The 18,874-nt window shown below is 40.6% G+C and overlaps 1 protein-coding gene across 4 annotated transcripts in view; it reads left to right on the top strand.

The window, feature by feature from the left end:
• Positions 1-18,874, top strand: part of LOC139747379 (furin-like protease 1) — a 315,203-nt gene that overhangs the window by 62,387 nt on the left and 233,942 nt on the right. For all 4 annotated transcript variants that reach the window (XM_071659635.1, XM_071659633.1, XM_071659634.1 and 1 more), the window contains exon 12: positions 10,486-10,579. In XM_071659635.1, the coding sequence (XP_071515736.1) occupies positions 10,486-10,579 (94 nt within the window). The remainder of the gene's footprint in view (positions 1-10,485; positions 10,580-18,874) is intronic.

The raw sequence follows: 18,874 nt of genomic DNA, 5'->3' as shown, positions 1-18,874 counted from the left end.
TCTCCTAATTCTACATGTTTTATATACTTCTTCGACTATCAAAACTCCTGCCATAAAACTGTGGCATCCTCTCTTTTTGCAGTCTGAGTTCCTTTACCTAGGGAATTTCATCACCATAGAGAATGGTTGTATTCCTCTCGTGTGGATGATGAGGGATTGAAGCCCTAATGTACTCCATTCTCTGATATAGAGCAAATTATCTCCAACTACAACCATGTTCCTGACTGCTGTGACCAATCTCATAATACCTTGGATGTTTTTCATCTCTAATCCTGTAACTACACCAGGGTTGGGGTAATTGTAATTCAATTGAAATGTAATTAATTACAGAAATATTGTAATTGTAATTGAAAAGGAGAAAGAGAAAGTTAAGAGTAATTGTGAATATGAGTAGGCTTGAGGTACAAGTTAATTGGGATGTAAGTTTGAATGGAGAAAAACTGGAGGAAGTGAAGTGTTTTAGATATCTTGGAGTGGACTTGGCAGCAAATGGAACCATGGAAGTGAAAATGAGTCACAGAGTGGGGGAGGGGATGAAGGTTCTGGGAGTGACAAAGAATATGTGGAAGGAGAGAATGGTATCTTTTTTTTTTTTTTTTTTTTTTTTTTTTTTTTTTTTTTTTTGCCGCTGTCTCCCGCGTTTGCGAGGTAGCGCAAGGAAACAGACGAAAGAAATGGCCCAACCCACCCCCATACACCTGCCTTGATTCAATCCACTGACAGCACATCAACCCCGGTATACCACATCGCTCCAATTCACTCTATTCTTTGCCCTCCTTTCACCCTCCTGCATGTTCAGGCCCCGATCACACACAATCTTTTTCACTCCATCTTTCCACCTCCAATTTGGTCTCCCTCTTCTCCTCGTTCCCTCCACCTCCGACACATATATCCTCTTGGTCAATCTTTCCTCACTCATTCTCTCCATGTGACCAAACCATTTCAAAACACCCTCTTCTGCTCTCTCAACCACGCTCTTTTTATTTCCACACATCTCTCTTACCCTTACGTTACTTACTCGATCAAACCACCTCACACCACACATTGTCCTCAGACATCTCATTTCCAGCACATCCATCCTCCTGTGCACAACTCTATCCATAGTCCACGCCTCGCAACCATACAACATTGTTGGAACCACTATTCCTTCAAACATACCCATTTTTGCTTTCCGAGATAATGTTCTCGACTTCCACACATTCTTCAAGGCTCCCAGAATTTTCGCCCCCTCCCCCACCCTATGATCCACTTCCGCTTCCATGGTTCCATCCGCTGCCAGATCCACTCCCAGATATCTAAAACACTTCACTTCCTCCAGTTTTTCTCCATTCAAACTCACCTCCCAATTGAATTGACCCTCAACCCTACTGTACCTAATAACCTTGCTCTTATTCACATTTACTCTTAACTTTCTTCTTTCACACACTTTACCAAACTCAGTCACCAGCTTCTGCAGTTTCTCACATGAATCAGCCACCAGCGCTGTATCATCAGCGAACAACAACTGACTCACTTCCCAAGCTCTCTCATCCCCAACAGACTTCATACTTGCCCCTCTTTCCAAAACTCTTGCATTCACCTCCCTAACAACCCCATCCATAAACAAATTAAACAACCATGGAGACATCACACACCCCTGCCGCAAACCTACATTCACTGAGAACTTTCCTCTCTTCCTACACGTACACATGCCTTACATCCTCGATAAAAACTTTTCACTGCTTCTAACAACTTGCCTCCCACACCATATATTCTTAATACCTTCCACTGAGCATCTCTATCAACTCTATCATATGCCTTCTCCAGATCCATAAATGCTACATACAAATCCATTTGCTTTTCTAAGTATTTCTCACATACATTCTTCAAAGCAAACACCTGATTCACACATCCTCTACCACTTCTGAAACCACACTGCTCTTCCCCAATCTGATGCTCTGTACATGCCTTCACCCTCTCAATCAATACCCTCCCATATAATTTGCCAGGAATACTCAACAAACTTATACCTCTGTAATTTGAGCACTCACTCTTATCCCCTTTGGTATCTTGGAGAGCAAAAATGGGCATGTTTGAGGAGTAGTAGTTCCAACAACATATATGGTTGCAAGACATGGGGTATAGATAAGGTTGTATGGTGGAGGATGGATGTGTTGGAAATGAAATGTTTTGAGGACAATATATGGTGTGAGGCAGTTTGATGGAGTAAGTAATTTAAGGGTAAGAGAGGTTTGTGGAAATATAAAGTGTGGTTGAGAGAGCTGAAGAGGGTGCGTTGAAATCGTTTTGACATATGGAGAGGATGGGTGAGGAAAGATTGACAAAGAGGATATATGTGTCAGAGGTGTAGGGTACAAGGAGAAGCGGGAGACCAAATTGGAGGTGGAAGGATGGAGTGAAAAAGCTTTTGAGTGATCAGGGCCTGAACATGCAGAAGGGCAAGAGACATGAAAGGTATAGAGTGAATTGGAACAATGTGGTATACTGGGGTCGATGTGCTGTCAGTAGACTGAACCAGGGCATGTGAAACTTCTGGGGTAAACCATGGAAAAGTCTATGGGGCCTGGATGTGGATAGGGAGCTGTGGTTTCGGTGCATTACACATGACAGCTAGAGACTGAGAGTGAATGAATGTGGCCTTTTTTTGTCTGTTTTCCAGGTGCTACCTTGTGATGCTGTTTCATGTGAAGTGAGGTAGTGCCAGGAATGGATGAAGGCAAGCAAGTATGAATATGTACATATATATATATATATATATATATATATATATATATATATATATATATATATATATATATATATATATATATATATATATATATATATCTTTTTTTCTTTCATACTATTCGCCATTTCCTGCGTTAGCGAGGTAGCGCTAAGAACAGAGGACTGGGCCTTTGAGGGAATATCCTCACCTGGCCCCCTTCTCTGTTCCTTCTTTTGGAGAAATAAAAAAAAACTGCGCTGCTCTTCCCCAGTCTCGTGCTCTGTACGTGCCTTCACCCTCTCAATCGGTGCCCTCCCATATGATTTACCGGGAATCCTCAACAAGCTTATACCTCTGAAATTTGAGCACTCACTCTTATCCCCTTTGCCTTTGTACAATGGCACTATGCACGCATTCCGCCAATCCTCAGGCACCTCACCATGAGTCATACATACATTAAATAACCTTACCAACCAGTCGATAATACAGTCACCCCCTTTTTTAATAAATTCCACTGCAATACCATCCAAACCTGCTGCCTTGCCAGCTTTCATCTTCCGCAAAGCTTTTACTACCTCTTCTTTGTTTACCAAATCATTTTCCCTAACCCTCTCACTTTGCACACCACCTCGACCAAAACACCCTATATCTGCCACGCTATCATCAAACACATTCAACAAACCTTCAAAATACTCACTCAGTCTCTTTCTCACATCACCACTACTTGTTATCACCTCCCCATTTCCGCCCTTCACTGAAGTTCCCATTTGCTACCTTGTCTTACGCACTTTATTTACCTCCTTCCAGAACATCTTTTTATTCTCCCTAAAATTTAATGATACTCTCTCACCCCAACTCTCATTTGCCCTCTTTTTCACCTCTTGCACCTTTCTCTTGACCTCCTTTCTCTTTCTTTTATACATCTCCCACTCAATTGCATTTTTTCCCTGCAAAAATCGTCCAAATGCCTCTCTATTCTCTCTCACTAATAATCTTACTTCTTCTTCCCACCACTCACTACCCTTTCTAATCAACCCACCTCCCACTCTTCTCATGCCACAAGCATCTTTTGCGCAATCCATCACTGATTCCCTAAATACATCCCATTCCTCCCCCACTCCCCTTACTTCCATTGTTCTCACCTTATTCCATTCTGTACTCAGTCTCTCCTGGTACTTCCTCACACGGGTCTCCTTCCCAAGCTCACTTACTCTCACCACCCTCTTCACCCCAACATTCACTCTTCTTTTCTGAAAACCCATACAAATCTTCACCGTAGCCTCCACAAAATAATGATCAGACATCCCTCCAGTCGCACCTCTCAGAACATTAACGTCCAAGGGTCTCTCTTTTGCGCGCCTGTCAATTAACACGTAATCCAATAACGCTCTCTGGCCATCTCTCCTACTTACATATGCATACTTATGTATATCTCGCTTTTTAGAACAGGTGTTCCCAATCACCAGTCCTTTTTCAGCACATAAATCTACAAGCTCTTCACCGTTTCCATTTGCAACACTGAACACCCCATGTATACCAATTATTCCCTCAACTGCCACATTACTCACCTTTGCATTCAAATCACCCATCACTATAACCTGGTCTCGTGCATCGAAACCACTAACACACTCATTCAGCTGCTCCCAAAGCACTTGCCTCTCATGATCTTTCTTCTCATGCCCAGGTGCATATGCACCCATAATCACCCATCTCTCTCCATCAACTTTCAGTTTTACCCATATTAATATATATATATATATATATATATATATATATATATATCTTTTTCTTTTCTTTCATACTATTCGCCATTTCCCGCATTAGCGAGGTAGCGTTAAGAACAGAGGACTGGGCCCTAGAGGGAATATCCTCACCTGGTCCCCTTCTCTGTTCCATCTTTTGGAAAATTAAAAAAAAAAACGAGAGGGGAGGATTTCCAGCCAACCGCTCCCTCCCCTTTTAGTCGCCTTCTACGACACGCAGGGAATACGTGGGAAGTATTCTTTCTCCCCTATCCCCAGGGATAATATATATATATATATATGTATATATGTATATATATATATATATATATATATATATATATATATATATATTTTTTTTTTTTTTTTTTTTGTCGCTGTCTCCCACGTTTGCGAGGTAGCGCAAGGAAACAGACGAAAGAAATGGCCCAACCCACCCCCATACACATGTATATACATATGTCCACACACGCAAATATACATACCTACACAGCTTTCCATGGTTTACCCCAGACGCTTCACATGCCCTGATTCAATCCACTGACAGCACGTCAACCCCGGTATACCACATCGCTCCAATTCACTCTATTCCTTGCCCTCCTTTCACCCTCCTGCATGTTCAGGCCCCGATCACACAAAATCTTTTTCACTCCATCTTTCCACCTCCAATTTGGTCTCCCTCTTCTCCTCGTTCCCTCCACCTCCAACACATATATCCTCTTGGTCAACCTTTCCTCACTCATTCTCTCCATGTGCCCAAACCATTTCAAAACACCCTCTTCTGTTCTCTCAACCACGCTCTTTTTATTTCCACACATCTCTCTTACCCTTACGTTACTTACTCGATCAAACCACCTCACACCACACATTGTCCTCAAACATCTCATTTCCAGCACATCCATCCTCCTGCGCACCACTCTATCCATAGCCCACGCCTCGCAACCATACAACATTGTTGGAACCACTATTCCTTCAAACATACCCATTTTTGCTTTCCGAGATAATGTTCTCGACTTCCACACATTCTTCAAGGCTCCCAGAATTTTCGCCCCCTCCCCCACCCTATGATCCACTTCCGCTTTCATGGTTCCATCCGCTGCCAGATCCACTCCCAGATATCTAAAACACTTTACTTCCTCCAGTTTTTCTCCATTCAAACTCACCTCCCAATTGACTTGACCCTCAACCCTACTGTACCTAATAACCTTGCTCTTATTCACATTTACTCTTAACTTTCTTCTTTCACACACTTTACCAAACTCAGTCACCAGCTTCTGCAGTTTCTCACATGAATCAGCCACCAGCGCTGTATCATCAGCGAACAACAACTGACTCACTTCCCAAGCTCTCTCATCCCCAACAGACTTCATACTTGCCCCTCTTTCCAAAACTCTTGCATTTACCTCCCTAACAACCCCATCCATAAACAAATTAAACAACCATGGAGACATCACACACCCCTGCCGCAAACCTACATTCACTGAGAACCAATCACTTTCCTCTCTTCCTACATGTACACATGCCTTACATCCTCGATAAAAACTTTTCACTGCTTCTAACAACTTGCCTCCCACACCATATATTCTTAATACCTTCCACAGAGCATCTCTATCAACTCTATCATATGCCTTCTCCAGATCCATAAATGCTACATACAAATCCATTTGCTTTTCTAAGTATTTCTCGCATACATTCTTCAAAGCAAACACCTGATCCACACATCCTCTACCACTTCTGAAACCACACTGCTCTTCCCCAATCTGATGCTCTGTACATGCCTTCACCCTCTCAATCAATACCCTCCCATATAATTTACCAGGAATACTCAACAAACTTATACCTCTGTAATTTGAGCACTCACTCTTATCCCCTTTGCCTTTGTACAATGGCACTATGCACGCATTCCGCCAATCCTCAGGCACCTCACCATGAGTCATACATACATTAAATAACCTTACCAACCAGTCAACAATACAGTCACCCCCTTTTTTAATAAATTCCACTGCAATACCATCCAAACCTGCTGCCTTGCCGGCTTTCATCTTCCGCAAAGCTTTTACTACCTCTTCTCTGTTTACCAAATCATTTTCCCTAACCCTCTCACTTTGCACACCACCTCGACCAAAACACCCTATATCTGCCACTCTATCATCAAACACATTCAACAAACCTTCAAAATACTCACTCCATCTCCTTCTCACATCACCACTACTTGTTATCACCTCCCCATTTGCGCCCTTCACTGAAGTTCCCATTTGCTCCCTTGTCTTACGCACTTTATTTACCTCCTTCCAGAACATCTTTTTATTCTCCCTAAAATTTAATGATACTCTCTCACCCCAACTCTCATTTGCCCTTTTTTTCACCTCTTGCACCTTTCTCTTGACCTCCTGTCTCTTTCTTTTATACATCTCCCACTCAATTGCATTTTTTCCCTGCAAAAATCGTCCAAATGCCTCTCTCTTCTCTTTCACTAATACTCTTACTTCTTCATCCCACCACTCACTACCCTTTCTAATCAACCCACCTCCCACTCTTCTCATGCCACAAGCATCTTTTGCGCAATCCATCACTGATTCCCTAAATACATCCCATTCCTCCCCCACTCCCCTTGCTTCCATTGTTCTCACCTTTTTCCATTCTGTACTCAGTCTCTCCTGGTACTTCCTCACACAAGTCTCCTTCCCTAGCTCACTTACTCTCACCACCCTCTTCACCCCAACATTCACTCTTCTTTTCTGAAAACCCATACAAATCTTCACCTTCGCCTCCAGAAGATAATAATCAGACATCCCTCCAGTTGCACCTCTCAGCACATTCACATCCAAAAGTCTCTCTTTCGCGCGCCTGTTAATTAACACGTAATCCAATAACGCTCTCTGGCCATATCTCCTACTTACATAAGTATACTTATGTATATCTCGCTTTTTAAACCAGGTATTCCCAATCATCAGTCCTTTTTCAGCACATAAATCTACAAGCTCTTCACCATTTCCATTTACAACACTGAACACCCCATGTATACCAATTATTCCCTCAACTGCCACATTACTCACCTTTGCATTCAAATCACCCATCACTATAACCCGGTCTCGTGCATCAAAACCACTAACACACTCATTCAGCTGCTCCCAAAACACTTGCCTCTCATGATCTTTCTTCTCATGCCCAGGTGCATATGCACCAATAATCACCCATCTCTCTCCATCAACTTTCAGTTTTACCCATATTAATCGAGAATTTACTTTCTTACATTCTATCACATACTCCCACAACTCCTGTTTCAGGAGTATTGCTACTCCTTCCCTTGCTCTTGTCTTCTCACTAACCCCTGACTTTACTCCCAAGACCTTCCCAAACCACTCTTCCCCTTTACCCTTGAGCTTCGTTTCACTCAGAGCCAAAACATCCAGGTTCCTTTCCTCAAACATACTACCTATCTCTCCTTTTTTCACATCTTGGTTACATCCACACACATTTAGGCACCCCAATCTGAGCCTTCGAGGATGAGCACTCCCCGCGTGACTCCTTCTTCTGTTTCCCATTTTAGAAAGTTAAAAAAGTACAAGGAGGGGAGGATTTCTGGCCCCCCGCTCCCGTCCTCTCTAGTCGCTTTCTACGACACGCGAGGAATGCGTGGGAAGTATTCTTTCACCCCTATCCCCAGGGATAATATATATATATATATATATATACACATACACACACATACACACACATACGCACATATACACACACACACACATACATATATATACATATGAAAAATGTAAGAAACAATTTAGAAAACTGAAACTTCTAGCTTGAAATGAAATGAAAAATGAATGTCACATACTGGTTGAACCTCTGGCTATGGAAAAAGGAAATGTATAATTTATTTACACAAACGTCAATAGTAGTTCTCATCAATTTAACCACTGTATCAATAAGCTTCAATGTCTAAGCTACATTTTTTCCAATTTCACTGTTTTCTTGTCAAAGCACCATGTATTAAAACTATCACTCCAGTAACACAACTATAAACATTTACTTCCCCTTTAAAAAAAAAAGTTCTGGGGAAGTCTGTCTCGATACACTGCGGGACACTACCACCTGGCGAGGTTTGTGTTGCAATATATATATTTTTCTTTTCTTTTAAACTATTCTCCATTTCCCACGTTAGCGAGGTAGCGTTAAGAACAGAGGACTGGGCCTTTTTTGGAATATCCTCACCTGGCCCCCTCTGTTCCTTCTTTTGGGAAAAAAAAAAAAAAAAGATGAGAGGGGAGGATTTCCAGCCCCCCGCTCCCTCCCCTTTTAGTCGCCTTCTACGACACGCAGGGAATACGTGGGAAGTATTCTTTCTCCCCTATCCCTGTTGTATATTTCTTTAGTTTGTTGCAGTTCTTGAGGATTGCATACTAATACCATCACTGTGCTCCTCTCCCCTACAATTACTATTCTTATTATGTATTGTCTGAATAGGCCATCTTTCACTGTTTTTTGACACTTAGACTCTCTTTTATGAAGACTTATCTTTTCCCTCCTTTACAATCTCTTATTTCCTTGCTATCATTTACTCCTCTGGGCAGAACAGGTGAGAGCTTATCTCTCTTGTAAGCTTAGTTTCCTGGACTCCATTAATATCAGGAGCACTTTCCCTTTTATGATCCTGTAACTCCAAGTCTTTACCACTAACTGCTAACCCATCAACATTTGAATACATTACTTTCAGTCAGACTTTACTGTCTCATAACATTCCCACCCTGTCTGCAGTTCTAACTGGGTTTTCCATCCTCTTGCCACATGTAGCATCTCCAGGTTTTTGTCTTCTGACTGTACTTTGTTCTCTTTATCTCATCCTTAGATCTGTCGCACTTCATGGCATGGTGATTCTAAGTCATACTTAACTATAAATGGTTGCTTAGTATAGTCTTGGTTATAACCTCCTATTCTTGTCCTCTCATTTATCCTGCAGACTGCTTCTGGCAGTCTCATAGTCTCCAGCAGTCTTTTCATGAGTATTTCCTCCTCCTTTTCCTATTCTTCCTTGTCTTGTGTATGATCTGATCCAAAAATAATCAGTTATTGATGTTTGTCATCCTCCTGCTTTACTGCCTCAAACTTTGGGGCCATCCACTTGTCTGTCTCCAACTTTCTCTGTAATCTCTCTTTTAGCTAACAAGCACTGGTCCTGCATTTGCTGCATTTCCTTAACCTTCTATTAACTAGCCCTTATACATCCTGGATTCCTTCATCTCTGACGGTGCATATTACTTTCTCAATTCTTTGGTCAATTTTCTGTGTACCTCTGCTTGTGTCACCCTGTGTCAACCTGTTATGCTTCCACATTTTCTCCTAATTTGTCTTGCCCTTTACATTCATTGGTCTGTGTGTTTGTGCTTTTGTTCTTTCCTCTATCCAAAAGGCTTCCAGTAATGCTCCTGCAGTTTCTTAACCAATTTTGTCAATTAAGTTTTCCTCTGATTGCACAGCCTCTAGTACATCTAGGGTAGACACATCAGACTTTGCCTTTTTTTTTAATGGCTTTTTAATGTGACTGTGGAAAAAATATGTCAATAAGTAAACAGTATTTTAATGTCAGAAATGAAGAGAAATGCAATTTTTTTATTAATGGTTCATTGGTCTTGTATTTGTGTAGACTATCCTTCTCATTTATTAATACTTTCAATTCAGCTTTAACATTTCAGTTTTACTTAATACTTCATTATGTTTGTAAGGGTTCTTTAAGACTTTTCTGTACAGTTATCAGATATGTTTGAGATCAGTACCACTATAGAGTAATATAGCATACTTTCAGAATTTTTTTTTTTGAAGAATGATGTAAATGATAGATTTTTTCATTATATCTGATATCCTTATCCAGGCCTAACAATGAAATTTTATGTATGTTTATATTTATGAAGCCTGATTTGAATATGTAGTAGGGACTGAACATATTTATCATCTATAATTATTTTCCTGGAAGTTTCATAACATTTTGGTTTGAAAAAAGGATATATTAATTACATCTAGTTGCATTTGATTTATTGACAGTCATGGCCATTCTTGACCGTCCATATGTGGGGTGAGCGTCCTCTTGGAAAGTGGAAATTGGAAATCCATAATAATGGACATTTCTTCACCAATGGTAAGTAGAGCATTGAAATTCAAAACCTGCTTTTTTAACATTACATTGAAGAGATCCCAGTGTACTGATGACTAGTATCATATTTTTCTTATTAGTATGATGCATTCCCAGTAGCACTTGTGATTTAAGAAAATTTGTCTCCTCTCTTTGTACAAAGTAATTACTTCTCATCTCTAGTCAGTAGAAAAATATTTATTCTTGTAAGGAATCCCAGTGAGTTTTTTTTTATGCATGTATGATAGTGTGGCATGAGAGGATATGTATTCAGTGTCCTACAGAAAAGATATGATGAAAAATTACTCTTTCATATAGAACTGCATGACCTCGCTGATGTCTGTTAAATGATAAGCATATAAGCTCTTAGCACCTTATAATATGATCCTAAATCACGATTCATCTAATTCACAAGCATATCTTAGTAATATGGTGTAATTTCAGGGACTTCCTTCCCATCTCATGAGATCTGTAATTTCTATTATTTCAGATAAGTGAAGCATAGCTTGTGTTCTCAACCACTGTATTAGAAAAAATTTGAGTTTTCTATAGCTTTTCTATATCTATATATTTCATTTATTATATTTGATCGCTGTTTCCTGCGTCGGCAAGGTAACACCAGGAAACAAACAAGGAATGGCCCATCCACTCATATACACACATATGTATATGCATAAACGCCCATACACGAACATATACATAGATATCAACATTTACACATATACATACATATACATGCAATTTTTTTTTTTCTGCCGCTGTCTCCCGCGTTTGCGAGGTAGCGCAAGGAAACAGACGAAAGAAATGGCCCAACCCACCCCCATACACAATGTATATACATACACGTCCACACACACAAATATACATACCTATACATCTCAATGTACACATATATATACACACACAGACTCATACATATATACCCATGCACACAATTCACACTGTCTGCCTTTATTCATTCCCATCGCCACCTCGCCACACATGGAATACCATCCCCCTCCCCCCTCATGTGTGCGAGGTAGCACTAGGAAAAGACAACAAAGGCCCCATTCGTTCACACTCAGTCTCTAGCTGTCATGCAATAATGCCCGAAACCACAGCTCCCTTTCCAAATCCAGGCCCCACACAACTTTCCATGGTTTACCCCAGATGCTTAACATGCCCTGATTCAATCCACTAACAGCACGTCAACCTCGGTATACCACATCGATCCAATTCACTCTATTCCTTGCCCGCCTTTCACCCTCCTGCATATTCAGGCCCCGATCACACAAAACCTTTTTCACTCCATCTTTCCACCTCCAATTTGGTCTACCACTTCTCCTCGTTCCCTCCACCTCCAACACATATATCCTCTTGGTCAATCTTTCCTCACTCATTCTCTCCATGTGCCCAAACCATTTCAAAACACCCTCTTCTGCTCTCTCAACCACGCTCTTTTTATTTCCACACATCTCTCTTACCCTTACATTACTTACTCGATCAAACCACCTCACACCACACATTGTCCTCAAACATCTCATTTCCAGCACAGCCACCCTCCTGTGCACAACTCTATCCATAGCCCACGCCTTGCAACCATACAACATTGTTGGAACCACTATTCCTTCAAACATACCCACTTTTGCTTTCGGAGATAATGTTCTCGACTTCCACACATTCTTCAAGGCTCCCAGGATTTTCGCCCCCTCCCCCACCCTATGATTCACTTCCGCTTCCATGGTTCCATCCGCTGCCAGATCCACTCCCAGATATCTAAAACACTTTACTTCCTCCATTTTTTCTCCATTCAAACTTACCTCCGAATTGACTTGACCCTCAACCCTACTGTACCTAATAACCTTGCTCTTATTCACATTTACTCTTAACTTTCTTCTTTCACACACTTTACCAAACTCAGTCACCAGCTTCTGCAGTTTCTCACATGAATCAGCCACCAGCGCTGTGTCAGCGAACAACAACTGACTCACTTCCCAAGTTCTCTCATCCAGAACAGACTTCATACTTGCCCCTCTTTCCAAAACTCTTGCATTCACCTCCCGAACAGCCCCATCCATAAACAAATTAAACACCATGGAGACATCACACACCCCTGCCGCAAACCTACATTCACTGAGAACCAATCACTTTCCTCTCTTCCTGCACGTACACATGCCTTACATCCTCGATAAAAACTTTTCACTGCTTCTAACAACTTGCCTCCCACACCATATATTCTTAATACCTTCCACAGAGCATCTCTATCAACTCTATCATATGCCTTCTCCAGATCCATAAATGCTACATACAAATCCATTTGCTTTTCTAAGTATTTCTCACATACATTCTTCAAAGCAAACACCTGTTCCACACATCCTCTACCACTTCTGAAACCACACTGCTCTTCCCCAATCTGATGCTCTGTACATGCCTTCACCCTCTCAATCAATACCCTCCCATATAATTTACCAGGAATACTCAACAAACTTATACCTCTGTAATTTGGGCACTCACTCTTATCCCCTTTGTCTTTGTGCAAAGGCACTATGCAAGCATTCCGCCAATCCTCAGGCACCTCACCATGAGTCATACATACATTAAATAACCTTACCAACCAGTCAATAATACAGTAAATTCCACTGCAATACCATCCAAACCTGCTGCCTTGCCGGCTTTCATCTTCCGCAAAGCTTTTACTACCTCTTCTCTGTTTACCAAATTATTTTCCCTATTCCTCTCACTTTGCACACCACCTCGACCAAAACACCCTATATCTGCCACTCTATCATCAAACACATTTAACAAACCTTCAAAATACTCACTCCATCTCCTCACATCACCACTACTTGTTATCACCTCCCCATTTGCACCCTTCACTGAAGTTCCCATTTGCTCCTTTGTCTTACGCACTTTATTTACCTCCTTCCAGAACATCTTTTTATTCTCCCTAAAATTTAATGATACTCTCTCACCCCAACTCTCATTTGCCCTCTTTTTCACCTCTTGCCCCTTTCTCTTGACCTCCTGTCTCTTTCTTTTTCACATCTCCTACTCAATTGCATTTTTTCCCTGCAAAAATCGTCCAAATGCATCTCTCTTCTCTTTCACTAATAATCTTACTTCCTCATCCCACCACTCACTACCCTTTCTAATCAACCCACCTCCCACGCTTCTCGTGCCACAAGCATCTTTTGCACAATCCATCACTGATTCCCTAAACACATCCCATTCCTCCCCCACTCCCCTTACTTCCATCGTTCTCACCTTTTTCCATTCTGTACTCAGTCTCTCCTGGTACTTCCTCACACAAGTCTCCTTCCCAAGCTCACTTACTCTCACCACCCTCTTCACCCCAACATTCACTCTTCTTTTCTGAAAACCCATACAAATCTTCACCTTAGCCTCCACAAGATAATGATCAGACATCCCTCCAGCTGCACCTCTCAGCACATTAACATCCACAAGTCTCTCTTTCGTGCGCCTCTCAATTAACACATAATCCAATAACGCTCTCTGGCCATCTCTCTTACTTACATACGTATACTTATGTATATCTCGCTTTTTAAACCAGGTATTCCCAATCACCAGTCCTTTTTCAGCACATAAATCTACAAATCTACAAGCTCTTCACCATTTCCATTTACAACACTGAACACCCCATGTATACCAATTATTCCCTCAACTGCCACATTACTCACCTTTGCATTCAAATCACCCATCACTATAACCCGGTCTCGTGCATCAAAACCACTAACACACTCATTCAGCTGCTCCCAAAACACTTGCCTCTCATGATCTTTCTTCTCATGCCCAGGTGCATATGCACCAATAATCACCCATCTCTCTCCATCAACATGGAAATACAAATATATATACATGTATACACATGTACACATTCATACTTGCTTGCCTAAATCCATTCCTGGCACCACCCAGCCTCACAGGAAACAGCATCGCCTCCCCCTGCTTCAGCAAGGTAGTGCCTGGAAAACAGACAGAAAAGTCCACATTCGTTCACACTCGGTCTCTAGCTGTCGTGTAATGCACCAAAACACCAGCTCCCTATCCACATCCAGGCCCCACAGACTTTTTCGTGGTTTACACCAGACATTTCACATGCCCTGATTCAGTCCATTGACAACACGTTGACCTAGGTATATCACATCATTCCAATTCACTCAGTTCATTTGCAAGCCTCTCACCCTCCTGTATATTCAGTCCCTGATAGGGAAGAAAGAATTTTTCCCACGTATTCCCCGCATGTCAGAGAAAGCAACTAAAGGGGGTGGTGGGCTGGAAACCTCCCTCCTTGTGCTTAGATTTATAAAAGGGGAAACAGAAAAAAGTCATAGGGAGTGCTCATCCTCCTCAAAGGCTCAGACTGGGATGTCTGAATGTGTGTGGATGTAACTAAGATAAGAAAAGAGGAGAGATAGGTAGGATGTTTGAGGAAAGGAACCTGGATGTTTTGGCTCTGAGTGAAACAAAGCTCAAGGGTAAAGGAGAAGAGGGGTTTGGAAATGTCTTGGGAGTAAAGTCAGGGATTGGTGAGAGGACAAGAGCAAAGGAAGGAGTAGCACTACTTCTGAAGCAGGAGTTGTGGTAATATGTGATAGAGTGCAAGAATGTAAATTCTAAATTGATGTGGGTAAAACTGAAAGTGGATGGAGAGAGATGGGTGATTATTGGTGCCTATGCACCTGGTCATGAGAAGAAAGATCATGAGAGGCAAGTGTTTTAGGAGCAGCTGAGTGAGTGTGTTAGCAGCTTTGATGAACGAGACTGGGTTATAGTGATGGGTGATTTGAATGCAAAGGTGAGTAATGTGGCAGTAGAGGGTATAATTGGTGTATATGGGGTGTTCAATGTTGTAAATGGAAATGGTGAAGAGCTTTTGGATTTGTGTGCTGAAAAAGGACAGGTGATTGGGAATACCTGGTTTAAAAAGAGAGATATACATAATTATATGTCTGAGAGTAGGAGAGATGGTCATAGGGCATTATTAGAGTACGTGTTAATTAATAGGCATGTAAAATAGAGAATTTTGGATGTTAATGTGCCAAGAGGGGCAGCTGGAGGGATGTCTTATCACTATCTTGTGGAGGCAAAGGTGAAGATTTATAGAGGCTTTCAGAAAAGAAGAGAGAATGTTGGGGAGAAGAGAGTGGTTAGAGTAAGTGAGCTTGGAAAGGTGACTTGTATGAGGAAGTACCAGGAGAGATTGAGTTTAGAATGGCAAAAGATGAAAGCAAATGACATAAGGGGAGTGAGGGAGGATTGGGATGAATTTAGGAAAGCAGTGATGTCTTGCATAAAAGATGCATATGGCATGAGAAAGGTGGGAGGTTGGCAGATTGGAAAGGGTAGTGAGTGGAGGAATGAAGAAGTAAGATTGTTAGTGAAAGAGAAGAGAGAGGCATTTGAACGATTTTTGCAAGGAAGTAGTGCAAATGACTGGGAGATGTATAAAAGAAAGTGGTAGGAGGTCAAGAGAAAGGTGCAAGAGGTGAAAAAGAGGGCAAATGAGAGTTGGGATCAGAGAGTATCATTAAATTTTAGGGAGAATGAAAAGATGTTTTGGTAGGAGGTAAATGACATGTGTAAGAGAACAAATGAGAACATCAGTGAAGGGGGTAAATGGGGAAGTAATAACAAGTCTCTAGCTGTCATGTGTAATGCACTGAAACCACAGCTCCCTGTCCACATCCAGGCCCCACAGACCTTTGCATGGTTTACCCCAGACATTCCACATTCCCTAGTTCAGTCTACTGACAGCATGTCAACCCTGGTATACCACATCATTCCAATTCACTCTATTCCTTGCACACACCTCACCCTTCTGTATGTTCAGGCCATGATCTCTCAAAATCTTTTTCACTCCATCCTTCCACCTCCAATTTGGTCTCCTGCTTCTCCTTATTCCCTCCACCTCTGCCACATATATCCTCTTTGTCAGTCTTTCCTCACTCATTCTTATCATATGTCCAAACCATTTCAACACACCCTCTACTGCTTTCTCAACCACACTCTTTTTATTTCCACACATATCTCTTACCCATTTATAACTTACTCAATCAAACCACTTCACACCACATATTGTCTTCAGACATTTCATTTCCAACACTTCCATATTGTATGTGATCCAAGACACACAATTTTATCTTATAACACCCATCTTCGCTTATTGAGAATATTTTGGAAAACCTAGTTAAGCTTGAAAATGGCTCCAATGTCTTGTTTCCCTAACATAACTTATTACCTTGTGGAATTAGTGTGTCATCATTAATTTTGAAGGTATGCTAAGCTGACTAAATTTCTTGCCTTGGAATTTATGTTTTAACTCCATGTGGTTTAAATTCTTTTTGATATATTATTATCCTTCGGATTGTTTTTTGATAAGTAAGTGCACCTTGTAACCTACCAGAAAAAAATTCCTTTCATAGTTGTTAGAAAACATACTAATGAATTCTGCATGTTAATGTATGTCATGCATGGCCTACTGATAAAGAGTGAAAAGATTTTGGCTTTGGAAGCATATACAAGGAGATGATAAAAAGTAAGGAATTAGGTAAAGGGAAAAGAAGAAAATTTGGGGGAATAGTAGAAAACAAATAGAAAATTTTAGCTTTTAAATAAATTGTATTTAAAATTTGACCAAAGAAAATCTTATCACTGGAAGTGGGGAAAAATAAATTATTTATTATAAAGTTAAGCTGACATAGGCAGCAGTTTAGTTGATGTACTGTTGATGCACTACATGTAGTCAGTATCCATAGAAGATTTTATTTGTGTACCCTTCTTCTCTTTGTACCATGTTACTTATCTTGCATTCAAAGTAGGTTGGCACCTTTATATCATACTCAGAACTTTTGGATGAAGAGTCTTTGTGTTATATAGAAATTATGACTTGACAATACAACTTAGAACATTTGCAGAGGAATTCCATGTGCAATTGTAGGCATCAACTAAGGAGGAAGTTAAAGTGAGCTATAAGAAATAAAGGAGTACAAATAAGGTGTGGTGGGGCAAGTAATGCACAGACGATATTGAAAGTTGGGATGGTGTTAGAAGGCAGAGGAATTGAAAGGAAGGTGGAAGTAGAAAACATTAAAAGTGGGCAAGTGATGGAAGGAGAGCAAACTAAGTGGAGTTACAAGGGATTAGATGCATTATCCCTAGATATTTTGTGTTATATTTGATGTATTATACATTGTAACTTACTTGAAATACAGATGAAATTTCAACATATTCAGAAAATAAAATGTTTCTGTTGGAAAGATTTTTAGGCTATGAGGGAAAACAAGTAACATCAAATTGTTTGATAGACAAAACTGAAGCAGGAACGCTTTCCTAAAGACTGAGATACATGATAGAAGACAGCTCATAAAGGTAGGCATATACCTTTACATTACAATAGATAAAAGATAATTCACAATTTTTTTTTACATTTTCAGAAGGATGTAAATTTACAAAGAACAACAGTCTTGCAGTTATTAAAACTATGAGTTTTTACAGTAACTTAAGATTAATTGCCATACTTCCTGAGGTTATTTTCAAGAATTAGCTCTTCTACCATGGTATCTTCAGTGTTCATCTGTACTTACTGATTTGTACATTAATGCAAATAGGGTATGATTGTCCAAAGTCCCTTTCTGAACATATGTAAGATAATGGTAGAGTGCTGTAAATGATAAATGGAAAGAATTTATCTGGAGGCAATGTGTTCCCCAGACACACCAGTGTTGTTGCCTTTTGCTGATTACTTTTTGTCTGGCAACTCTATCTCATATGTGCCCCATAAAGTGACAACAGTAATGATTAACTTTGAAGTTTGAATTGATATTCCTTTCATACTAATGTGTCTGTTTCTCAGTTCATGTATGATACTAGAAGCCCTCAGTTTATAGTGAATATAAAAGAATTCCTCATTACAGTATAAACAAGATACATTCAAAAACTGAAAATACTACACAAATTCACACACACACACAAATTATATATGTTTATATATGAAGAATGTGTGGAAGTCGAGAACATTATCTCCGAAAGCAAAAATGGCTATGTTTGAAGGAATAGTGGTTCCAACAATGTTGTATGGTTGTGAGGCATGGGCTATGGATAGAGTTGTGCGCAGGAGGGTGGATGTGCTGGAAATGAGATGTTTAAGGACAATATGTGGTGTGAGGTGGTTTGATCGAGTAAGTAATAATAGGGTAAGAGAGATGTGTGGAAATAAAAAGAGCGTGGTTGAGAGAGCAGAAGAGGGTGTTTTGAAATGGTTTGGGCACATGGAGAGAATGAGTGAGGAAAGATTGACCAAGA

The sequence above is a fragment of the Panulirus ornatus genome, chromosome 68 (assembly GCF_036320965.1).
Source record: "Panulirus ornatus isolate Po-2019 chromosome 68, ASM3632096v1, whole genome shotgun sequence".
Lineage (NCBI taxonomy): Eukaryota > Metazoa > Arthropoda > Malacostraca > Decapoda > Palinuridae > Panulirus > Panulirus ornatus.
This window is presented reverse-complemented; position numbering and strand designations above follow the sequence as displayed.